Below are 12896 nucleotides of genomic sequence, written 5' to 3'. Positions count from 1 at the left end.
AGAGTTATGCCCATTTGGAAATTTATGAGAAATAGCCTCGTTAGCGCCAGACGTGTACATTTTTTTTATATAAAACTTGTAGTATACTATAAGTAATGTCATCGAAGGTATGTTTCAAAAATTTAGTAAACAATAAAAAAAAAAGTTTGTTTCCCGCACACACTTTTAATTCATAAATTGTTTTTCTCATTTATTGCCCCTGAACAGATAAAAAAAAATGCAACGCGGGGGACATTGCAAATCTGTCCTTTTATGTGTTTTGTTTTTGTTTCAGTCAACTAATATTATATTGCAGGTGATAAAACGAGAACAATTGTCTAATATCAGGAAGACCATGCCTACATAATACATAAACACATCTTCCAAGTAAATGAGGCAAAAGAAATGCACAGAATCTAATCTATGTGTTGTCTTTCTCTACGAACAAAAAATGTACACAGCAAAAATGATCCGCAAAAAAATATAAGAAAGTCGTGATTCCATTAAAAAAATGACTCTAGCGGTTTAACTCTGAAATGACTACTGTAAATTAAGATATTATTGCGTGCATTTTTGAAGAATGGACAACAATGCGTGGTTAAATTATTGCGATATCAAGGAAAACTGCATTCAGATATATTTATAAGATATCACTGTAACCATATATGATGGCCATTTTTGTTCGCGTATGATACTGAGAAAAGTGAACGCTCGTCAGCAATGTCGTACAAAATCTCAGCTGGTTTAAAAGCATAAACCACAGGCGCAGACCTTGGTGATCTCCAAAAATGATGACGTTAATTAACTCACATTATTACTTTCCCATGTAAACTAAAAACGAAAACCATGCACTAACAAATAATTCACACTTGGGTATCGTCGTTCAAAACTTAAACCCCATTCAACTTCGAAGTTTGGAAACTTAGATTTACTATATGTATCTAATTATAAGCAGATACCATGCCAAGAAATTGCCTCCGTTGAAATTCTGCATACATCCCATAAAGCAAATTACATGGATGATTGATATTGACCATTTGGTATATGGCCGTGTTCTAAGCGATACGTACATGCAGGTCATAAATTAATTTGTTGAATGAAATCAAATAAGTTAAACTACTAATGGGTGCCGTGTGAAAGTCCACTCGAATTTTTAGTGAGGATTTCTTGGCATGAACTGCACTAGTAACTATAACCACAAATATTCGAAGGCAATTGACAAAGCATATTTAGAACTAAAGATGACATGTTTTATTTTTATCATATTTTTTTTTCATCACTACACATTGAAATACAATAATGATATCACTCATACAATATAAATAAACTTTACGAATAAATTATGATAAATAATAAACTTTATGAATAAATTATGATAAATAATAAGCTTTATGAATAAATTATGATAAATAATAAACTTTATGAAACTCAACTAAAACAAGACTAGATGTATTGACAACGCCACAATGTATAAATAAACACTATGATAAATAATGTAATAATGATTAACACAAATAATTAATTAATTGTATAAATTCTATTGCACATGCGTATTTCACATCAATATGTATATTGAATATATCACAGAATTTTAATGATAGATGATGCAAAAGAGTATAAAAGTATGATTTGTCATTTTTAAAATACTGATCTCTTATTTCTGAAGCTGCCATTTACATCACATTATAAATATAAACACAAAACATTGAAAACAAATTATATAAACAGAGATTTCATTATTTGTCAGAGAAAAAATATAAAGATGACTTAACATTAAGCCGCCATTTAAAATTTGCGAGATTCTACAGTGAAAATGAGATTCGATAGATCTTTAAATACACACAAAAAACGTAGAAATTATTAACATACATGTACAAAGCACTATTTACGTAAAATAAAGTGGTAGGATGAGAAACAAATGAGACTGATAAGCATTTACTTTGCACATTTCGCTATCTTTAACATAATTAGTATGTAAAATTAACTATGCAAAATATAAAATAAAATACATCAAAATTTCATTATCTAGTAAAAATGTCAAAAATGTAAAGTGTTTGGTCATACTTTTTGGATACACTGTCCATGAACCATTGGTCTGTCTTCGATCTTACGGATATCGGCATTCGTCAAATTTTCGTACGGCGGAGGACTAACCAAATCGGTTTTACTTGAAAACAACACTGCCGCATCACTTTTGAGAATGTCCATGATGTCAATTTTAGTTTCGGATCCTACGGGTGCACTTGGAACAAGACCAAATGCTGGTGTTGGCCAGTTCTTACAAATGTCATTACATCTGTGGTTCTTAAAAACGTTTAGAATACCTTGTTCGCCATGGTCACAAGGTCCAAATGACCTATTTCGAGAATGGATAGTGACTCCGGATAGTTTGATGTCCTTATCTCTTTCTACACCTTCCAGTTTGCATATAACAAAGTCGCCGTTGCTTTCTACATAAGAATAATGTAGAAATGTGTCGAGAAGTTCGGATTCTTGACGTCGGATGCCATCACTGTCGATAAATAATTGGTAATCGCCGTCTATGAATTCTTCAATAAGAACATGTTCATGTTCGGCGAGTTGTTTTTCGTATCCTTTTATATATCGAAAAGGTGTATTAAATACGGAAACAGAATCCATTTCTGAAAGACATGGCTGGGCAAACTTCAAATGTTTGGTGTTTGGAAATTCATCCTTAAAAGTATCAGCTAAGGAACGGGATTTTTCTGAGCAAGTTATCGCAAACTGGAGGTTGTTTTCGGATCCAATTTCATCGTTCAAAGATTTGACAACAGCTTTTGATTGGCTCCAATATCCATGTTGGTTGTACATACGTCCTTCAAAGACGGTATGACGCTCGCCGACAGCAAATGGATAAAACTCGAAGCTGACCCACCAATTGTGACCATCCTCACATTTGGTTTTGGAAAAGAATGTTGAGTTGTTTGTTTTTATTTTTGAAAATACTCCCATTATTTCTGAAATAGAACAAATCATGTTACCAAGCATTGCACTTCAGTTATAATACGGATAACTACCTTGGACGCTTATATACTAGTATAGTATTTGTTATTTTGACCATAAATGAATATAATACACTACCTTTTATATCACCTGCCAATATGCAAGTTAAAACTTGGCTATGCAGTCGGAGTACTTGGAATTGTAAAAATCGCAATACGCGGAAATGTGTTATTTTGACATGCATAGTCTCAAGAATTTTCAATGATTGAGGTATATAATCTATCACTTTCAAGTCTGGATAATAAACATGAGTGTCCCATTTGGTCCAAAAAAATAATTCGAAATCAAAATAAAACATAATTTATAGCCGGTATAAATAGATAAAGTATGCGTCCTAGTTTATAGAAAATAATATAGGTTGATTGGTGTATGATAAAGTGAATCGTTTTGATAATCTCTAAATTTCTGAGTAATATAAGTTATAGGTAAGGTTCTATATATACCAGTATGATTTCTTCGAAGTCTCTTGTAAGACACGAAACCAATATCTTCGTGTACCATATTGTATAAACCCTTCGATAATATGCCCTAAATTTATATTTACTAAAATAAAACTCGAAGTCAAGCATGCATCAAATAATTTATAATGGCCATTCGTATGTTTTCTGCAAACATAAATGTTATTGCTCATTGAAGACTTATATAAAATTAGGTTCGCATGATGCATCTTTTTGCGTATAGAAGTTGTGAAGTAAATATTTATCAAAGGTACCAGGATTATAATTTACTACGCCAGACGCGCGTTTCGTCTACATAAGCTAGACTCACCAGTGACGCTCATATAAAAATAGTTATAAACCAAACAAATACAAAGTTGAAGAGCATTGAGTAATCTGATCTGAGAATACTAGAGCTAGTGTGTGAAGTATGAAGAAAATAACCTTAACACTGCATCTTTAAAATGGGGGGGGGGGGGAAACAGAAAATTTTGAAAATCAAAAACTACTTCACTTAAACCGAAAACATTAGATAATAAATCCTTGCTGTATCCAATTCCAACAATTGTGTAAAGTTTTAAGTAAATTTATCCAAACACACTTAAGGCAAATTGTCTAAAACATGCAGCTAAGTTTCATTACTCTGGAACGACAATTTAAAAAAAAATCAAATTACTGAAGAAAGGAGCTTTCCTTTATCAAATCCAACAACAGCAGTGAAGGTACGGGTTTAATTAGTAAATTGATCTAAGCAAACTTGCATACTTGATTCTGTGAAAGAAATATTTATGACAGGCGAGAGAATTGAAGAACGACCATATAGATAGACGGCTGGACAACAGTGTATTGTATAAATCCGTCATTTACGTCACATGACATTGTTTAGTTCAAAACTGTGAATTGGACAAGAAAATGAAATGCTTCCATTACTGTTCATTCGTGATAGAGGTAATATGTAAATGATATACGATTGACTATTGAATTGAATGAATTATATAGGCAATAACTGTTTAGTGTCTTTAAATACCAGCTGTATTTGTACGAGGCTAGAAAACAAGGTGTATTCGAGCTTTTAGCGAGCTATTACACCTGTTTCGAGCCGAGTACAAATACAGCTGATATTTAAAGACACTAAACAGTTATTGTCTTTATCCTGCAAGTAATCCTGTATATTATTTGTGTTTTGAAAGACACAAAATCACATGTTTTGCATTTATTTTCGATTTGAAACCCCTTGAGGCCCGTGTAGTAATACGATACAGTAATTACACATTCAGATGAAGACGGGTTCGCAAAAAAAAGAATCGCGAATGGTCAACAATAATACATCGCTAAAGGTGAATAATTATCTATTTTAACATAACAACTAATTTCAACAATAAAAACAAATAACAAAACATTGTCCAATTTGAAACAGGAGTGTACAAGTTGTCCTACACTTCAGACTCGACATTCACTAAAAGAGGGACGAAAGATACCAAAGGGACAGTCACTAAACATACATGCTGAAATTGACATGGTTGTTTTTGTTACACAATCATACACATTTAAGTTTTGAAATCGATAGTTGTCATCGTAGAAAAGACTGCTGTTCATCAGAAAATTGGTGTGATTCTTATTGCTCTACAGAAATGTTTGAAAACAAACAGAACGTATAAAAGTAACCGCTAATTCGCAATTAATACGTCATTGAAATGCGACTGCAATACACATTCTGAGGTCACGCAGGTTCATACAATACTCAGTCTGGCAGTGGATGGAGATTTAAAGCGATATCTGTATAGTATACAGATACAGCATAGCGATATCTGTGGGGCTGTATATGTATAGTAGAACACCCAATTGCAAGATAAATAGAGGTAATATGTGAATGATATAAGATTGACTTTTGAATTAAATGAATTATACAGCAACCCAATGAAGAAAATAACCAAACCAATCTACAGATCATATGATATTCGACGTTGTTTACCATATCGCTCGGTGTTATTTACTTTTACCATTATAAGTCGACTATTAGTCCGAATAAATGGTCTTCCAACGTATGAAAAACCAGCATGTGCTAAACTTTTTGAAACAGGAATCATGAAGAATAAACTGATCGCTAGTTGATTGGTATTTGTATCATTTGTCGTCTTTTTTTTTAACCCCAATATTACAATTATAGAGGTCAAATTATCCGTTGTATAAATTACACGGTACATGAACCGTTCTACATTGTATATATATCAATACAGAAATAACATGTATATAAAATTAATGTGATCGGTCCATGACAAGTTATTAAAAGTTATAATTTTTACCGTAGAATATTTTAACCTTACATAAGACTCTATATTTAAATGTTTTATATATACATGTAAGAAGCACGCGTCATATGTAATATATATATAAAGATAGAACTGATGTAAATAACGTATACTATCAATATCATTTACTACCAGGTAAGTTTGTATTTTATCAGCGGACAAAACGTACTTGAAACGAAAATTAAATTGGAAATGTACCCGGCAAATATTCAGGTAGTCAGGCTATCAAGTATATGTTCTGGTTCTTCTTGGAAATTTTAGTTTTTTGAAAAACAAAATATCGATTAAACTGTAGTGGGATGATTTATGATTACAGATTATCACAACCTTGAACTGGTTTATAAAGCGCAATATCATTCTGTATCGTTCGTGTTCGGTGGTGGGCTGGAGCTTCATGATTGTCTAACGACTCAACTCCCCGCCCCATCCCCGTCTATTTCAATATATACAATAACAGTTAAATAGAACCAAAATTGACACTGAAATGTTCACAGTAACTGCAATATAACTATAATGAAAGTGTGTCTTAACATTCTAATATCGGCCGCTGCACTCAATCATATATAGACTATGGTATAGTATGCCTTTTTTTGTGGCTAGGTTTCTGACTTAGTTTCCGATACTCTACCTTGTTCCTGACTGAGACTGTCACAAAATAACTTAAGAAAGGTATTTTATACTAAACACGTAATTTTACACCGGGTTCTTAATATAGCTTCACACCAGAACCTTTACTTTGAAAATTACTACAATCCTTCTGTACCTTTATCTGTCGATTACATGTAGTATCTGGCCGATGCAGATGTATATATATAAATATAAATAAATCCTTTTTATTTTTTTTATTTTTTTTTGGGGGGGGACATTCTTTTTCGCCAAAAAATATAATGTGTTTGAATGACATTATAAATACATATGATATCCTTTAATGTGGATTGACCTTTCTACTTTTTAATATGCTTCACATGCTTGCTTATTTATAAAGTTTACATCCGTATATCAAAGCGTATAACACTTCTTTTATAAGTCTTAATACTGTTAAGTGAACTTATACTTTAATAAATAGAATTGTTGTATCTCCTTCTATATACTTACTCGTTTATTCTATAAATTTCACTATGCAGTGAGATAAAATAAATAGTGAAATTATCGAGGCATTTCTCCGATTGTGAAAAAAAAACTAATGATTCTTTTTTAAATTTCTTGACACTTAAGAATAGCAAATGTTGGTGAAAACAAAATCGAACACCCATGTTTTAGTACACAACGATTATTTACTAAACAAATAAGAAACAATCGTCTATAGTACACACCATAGATTATGGTAGTAATCACCATTGTTAATTTATCTTTACCATTAGACATTTCAAATGTGATGGTGGTGCAGTAAATAGGGAAAAGCCCAAAAAGGCATCTTTCCTGCTTTTTACGAAAGGCATGCAAGAGAGGAAGGATAACAGATTTGTTGTCGAAAAGAGGTGTTTAATGTATTACATAGGCCAAGAAAAAAGATTCACAGTTGTGACAAACAAAATCATCTACTTTGTTACCTGATGTTTTTGTTCTTTTCTGCTCAATTCTTGTACTGCAATTAAATATTAAAAAAGAATTACAAATCAATCATGTTGAATGAATCATGTTGAAGTATATTTGTCTTTATTTTGTTAAAAAAAAAGATTGGCAAGATATCAGATATATTTTAAGAAAACGGTGTTTACCAATCTTTAAATTGTACATGATGTAACATTTATTACTTATATCACCTGAGCATATATATTTTTACCTAAAGGTAAGTGAATTCATTAATCTATTTATGTATATATTGATGATTGACTTTTATTTAAATTTTCTGCTTTATTCGTGATTTGATTGGTCTCATGTTTTATGTTTGGATTTTTTCTCGACTCCGAAAAAGAAAAGATAATATTGCGTACTATTTACTGCATATAAATAACTCTTTTGTAATGTATACGTTAACTATCATGACTTGGTGAAAGATGTTCATATTCCCATTACAGGAATCTCACAATATACTAGTATGAACTTATTACTATACCAACTGCTTCTTTATTTCACGTTCTACTGTGTGAACATGGCTATAGGGCACGGGTATGAAACATTTTTACTTCTCCCCTTTTCGTACACAAACCAAAACGTTGTGAGGTAGCAAAAGGTTTCGTTTTTCTTTACACTTTATTGTTAATCGAAAATGACTACTCATTGCGTCTAATAGACGACATATTAAAAATATAGTATACAATTTTACATTTTGTATGAGGTCGATACAAGGATATAGTGACCTGAAAGAAGAATGTTGACTGAGGACGAAGTCCGAGGTCAATATACTTATTTGGGTCGATATATCCTGTGTTGACCTCATAAAAAGGCTATAATTGTTATATTATTAATTTCCGACCATATTTGTATCCATTGACTGTTCGAATTGTATAGATATCTTATTGTCTCCTAGACATTTACAACATATAAGTTGTTATTTCATTTACTATCTCATGTATTTGAAGATTTTTTTCTTAAAATAATCGATCATAGATATTTTTTATAAAACTTTAAACAATATCACGAAATTCATTACATGACGGTAACAAAGTATGTCGGTTTTTATATATTCTAAAAATAACCGAGCAATATGCATATTGCTGTGCAAGGTTGTTGTAACATTTTTAGAAAAACAAAATGTTTGATTGTACCCGCCGCATTTTTGTGCATATCCCTAACTAGGAACCTCTAGCCTTTGATAGTATTGTGTGTGTTCGTATTTTATTTTGGTTCATTTGTATGTTTTGGAGTTTAATGTTGCGTCCATCTCACTAAACTACGATACATTATTGTTTAATAGGGGCCAACTGAAGGCTGCCTTCAGGTCACAGAATTTTCACGCTGCGTTAAAGATCCATGACCGTGGGCTGTTTTCCTCGGAGATCAGTATTTTTGTGATTTTACTTTTTTTACTCTTCGGTCGAGTTGTTGTCGCTATAACATATTCCCCGTTTTCGTTCCCTATTTTATCTATTCGCCTATACGTAATATCTGGCAACTACATGTTCTAGTAAATCAAACAGAGTGAAATTCATAAATCGAAACATAACGATAATACTACCATACCTTATAATACATGTAATATAAGCATATTTTAAAACATTTGAGGCTCTCGTGGTCTATAAATGCTTGAGACGAAAGAATTCGAAACGTGCTTCGCTAGGCGTAGCATTTTTCACGTTTACTAAAACAATGCATTATCAAAAGTATGCATCACATTAAATAGATAAAACTATAATAGCGAGTGTTCTAATGATTTAAAACGTTTGGAATCTTGATATGTATCGCACGTGCCGCTGATACGTGAATGTTATCGGCATGTGCAGTTAATAGTTATTGTATAACTTGAACAGATGTTGGTAGAAGATATATATAAATCAATAGTACATTGTAAGGCAATACACAAAAAGGTAAGTATAAATCAATACGTATACAGACCTCAGCAGTATCGACAGGATTTAGACAGTGTGCATGTTGATGATCAGTTTAGCCTTAGTGAATTTATAATCAGTTTAGATTCATCTTATTTATATTTCCGTTTTCTTTATTTTAAGTGTTAAAAAAAGATTATAAAACGTTAAAAAAAATGTATTTAATTCCCTGTCTTAGAATGAGGCCATAAAACAATCAATAACACATCCTTCCTTGTATTCATATCTAATACACATTTTATTATTTCAGTAAATTACAATTTCCTGAATTGTTGTCTTTTTTCGCAGAATCTATACCCGCAGATCCGAAGTTAATCTTTGAAATTTTTTAAAGTAAAATTACAACCTTCGAATTTCAATTACTAGTTTAACTTATATAAGAACTAATATCAATCATGTAATTAGACTTTTTACTAAGTTTGAAACCTGTGCATCTTATGTTACTGCTATTGAAGCAAAAAAAAATGTTTTAAAAAGGTATATTTCTATGGCCACTATCAGGTTATCGTCACTTTGGTCTCTCCCATTGCGACTAGGGGTATAAATCGACATACAGATGTTGGCTTTGTCAGCCTGCTAAACTGAGGGGTAAACGGATACACTCCTTTTGTTTTTTGTAACTGATTTATAACGAGAGGTTTTTTTATGTAATTATTTGAATTATCGGTTTGCTGCTTCTCTGACATATATTCCATTTCATCGTAAATTCACAATGTTCTTTACAAATACAAATGACAAGCTTAAAATTGGCTAGAAATTTAGTTTGGAACTTAACTTCAAAAGTCGTTTTCCACACATAACGAAGTGTTAAAGTGTTTAGGTTATCTCATAATTAAGGTAACTAATAGTTCGTCTTACCTGCAGTTTTTCTAAGCTTTGGTGTTTCGACTGTTACAACATCTTATAATCTATATAATGAGTAAAACATAAACAGATGTAGTCACGAAACTACTTGGTATGTAGTGATGATTGCTGTGTACTATGAAGTTAAACAGCACACTTTTGTTTTAATATACTGTTAACGTAATGCAGCTCTATTTTGTTTAAAGTAATGTAATTTATCATATTCTTATCTCATTCACGGAATTTTTCCAGTGTACTTTCCATCTATAAGAACTTTCGTTTTCATGAAAAGCAATAAACATTACAACAATAAAACATTTTATAAGGTATGTATCTACAAAATCAAAAAGTAAAAACTATCTATAACTTTAGCAGTGTAATGTCTTTTTCATGAAACAATTTAACAAAAATGTGTTAGAATATAATTTCACGTTGGATCTTTCGAGTAATGGGAAATTCGAGTAATTTCAATATCTTGTAGAATGTTGGAAAACAAACCCCTCGCGTAATTATTGACATTATCATGCAATACTTATATATGATGAATACACATGAAGTTTATGAGGAAATACTTTATTCAATAAATTCAAAAAATTTATGTGTTTAGAAACATTCAAATCTGAACTAAGTCTTACCAAGATTGATCCCAACTGTATTTGTTCTCTCTCTGTTCTTCTGTGATGATCTCTGATCTTTTTATCTTCCTGTATGTATTTTCTCTCCTCCTTTGATCTATGGAAACAAATCATTAACATTTATCAGTACGAGGCTGAAGTATCAATCAATACACATAACGGTGAAACAGACTTCGATTTGTGTATTGGAAATGAGGAGATTGACATAACAGATCTCACGCTGAATTATATTATTGATATTGATTGGATAAACATGAAATATGAATGAATAATCATTAGTTATCAGGTTTCTTGAGTATATCAATGAATGACCTGTTAATTAGCACCTTGCCTTCTGGTTTGGGAGTGTATTGAAATTTGATGCAGGATCAATTGTAGATATTATTACGAATTATATCGATGATTGATCGTTGCTGTGGTCCAGAGTAATCCTAATAGATTTAAACAAGTGCCGAATTAGTTAAGATATCAGACGGTTTAATTCGTATTAATGAATTTTAGCATATGGTAATTTAATCATACTTCATCATAGAAAAGTGAGAACACTATAATATCAAGTTTGTATTGTACAGTAGAAAAAAATCAAGGAAATGTATATTAAACCAATCATTTTATTAAACAATTATTTATTTAGTTTATAGTGCAAAGTCTTGGTATATGAATCCTCCATTTCATGATGTTTTTAATAGGGTGATTTCATATCAGCGGATTAAATTAATGTAATAATAACTAGTGTGGCAGTAATACTCCCAGCGTTTAATTTTTTTTTTGTTTTTTTTACATTAAAAAAATACGACCCTGTCACATGCTCATGTGGCTGTCTCGAGATGGGAACCTCGTTGTCTTATTTCATATTTCTTATAATTTCAGATATTTGATGGATTTTTATAGTTTGGTTTTTAGTGTATACCTTTGACAGTTTCGCTTAATTTATTCATGACTATTTACACTAGTGCGATTAACAAACATACTTAAAATTTCCATAAATATCAAAATAAAAACGTATAGGGTTGACTTCTTCCAGTATAGATTGCCATGTCAAATACGAATATAATTATACATCTCTGTCCATTTCTCATTGAATTTCTGTACATTTGAAAATATAGCATTATACTAAATAGATTTGCCTTTTGAAATACCAGTAAAAGGAAAACGATCTATAGATATATATGATTTATATAACTTGACAAATTATTCCAAAAACGTTTTATTGATGAAACCCGTATGTTGACCTCTATATCAGTACTTTTTTTGTAATTGTTGTTTGGTTGCGGTCCTGTTGAAGTACACGATACAGTTCAATTTATCCAAATACATATACTAAATGTTAACATTGTATTATCGAATTGTATAGCTTGACATATGCCGAAACTAAAATGTCGTCAGTAACACTGTATGCAAACCTCTTTTTTCCTGGGTTATATATAGTTGTAGTTTGTGAGCTGTTTCGTTGAAGCATACCACACATATAAATCTTGCTTATATGTGACACCTCATATCAAATTGATAAGTTGTAATATTGGGGCACATATTTATATTCATTCGGATAATCGTGACATTTATTTTCTTAAACTTTTAACTAAGTAAATAGATACAAATGAATAAAACATATTTACCTTTCTGTCTTCTTTTCTGTTCTTCGTTTAAATCCATTTTCTTTCTTTCTATTCGAGTTTTTCTAACATTTTTTTCAAAATATTTGTCTAAAGTTGTGTCTATGAAAGGCAAAATGTAAAAGGGGACGGGACAATTTAGAAAAAACGCGAGTGCTTCTAATTTTCTTTTTTAAAATTTCAATTGATAAATTAAAAGAAATGCTAAAATTCAATGAATAAAAAAGTGCCGAAACTTAAAAGAAAAAAAATTACACACAATTAATAAAAAGGGAAGGGGAGGGGAAGGGACGACTTGCTCTTTGAGAACCAAAGTTTCAGATTGTATAACGGAAGTTGTCGTTGTCCGGCAGAACCTTGGCAACGTCATAGACGACAATAAGTAATAGCGTTTACTTAATAATTGATAAAGCATTCCAAATGTATATCAAAGACGATTGCGAAAAACATAATTCACCTTTTTCGTTGAGAAACCAACAATGAAAAAAGAGGATATAACAGGAAAACGAATGCCTACAAAGTATACTTTATATCTTTTAATAAAAAACATCGTTAATCTTATATATAA

The 12896-nt window shown here is 31.2% G+C and overlaps 1 protein-coding gene across 1 annotated transcript; it reads right to left on the bottom strand.

The window, feature by feature from the left end:
• Positions 1-1215: 1215 nt before the first annotated feature.
• Positions 1216-12652, bottom strand: LOC143080734 (alpha-protein kinase vwkA-like). Its single transcript, XM_076256733.1, has 4 exons — positions 12332-12652; positions 10716-10812; positions 7300-7334; positions 1216-2957 (listed from the first exon to the last, which is right to left on the bottom strand). Exons 1-4 carry the CDS (start codon positions 12366-12368, stop codon positions 2038-2040), a joined length of 1089 nt encoding a protein of 362 aa, XP_076112848.1. The 5' UTR covers positions 12369-12652; the 3' UTR covers positions 1216-2037.
• Positions 12653-12896: the final 244 nt, after the last annotated feature.

This window comes from Mytilus galloprovincialis, chromosome 6, assembly GCF_965363235.1.
Source record: "Mytilus galloprovincialis chromosome 6, xbMytGall1.hap1.1, whole genome shotgun sequence".
Taxonomy (NCBI): Eukaryota; Metazoa; Mollusca; class Bivalvia; order Mytilida; family Mytilidae; genus Mytilus; species Mytilus galloprovincialis.
Note: the sequence above shows the minus strand (reverse complement) of the source record. Positions and strands in the feature narration are given on the sequence as shown.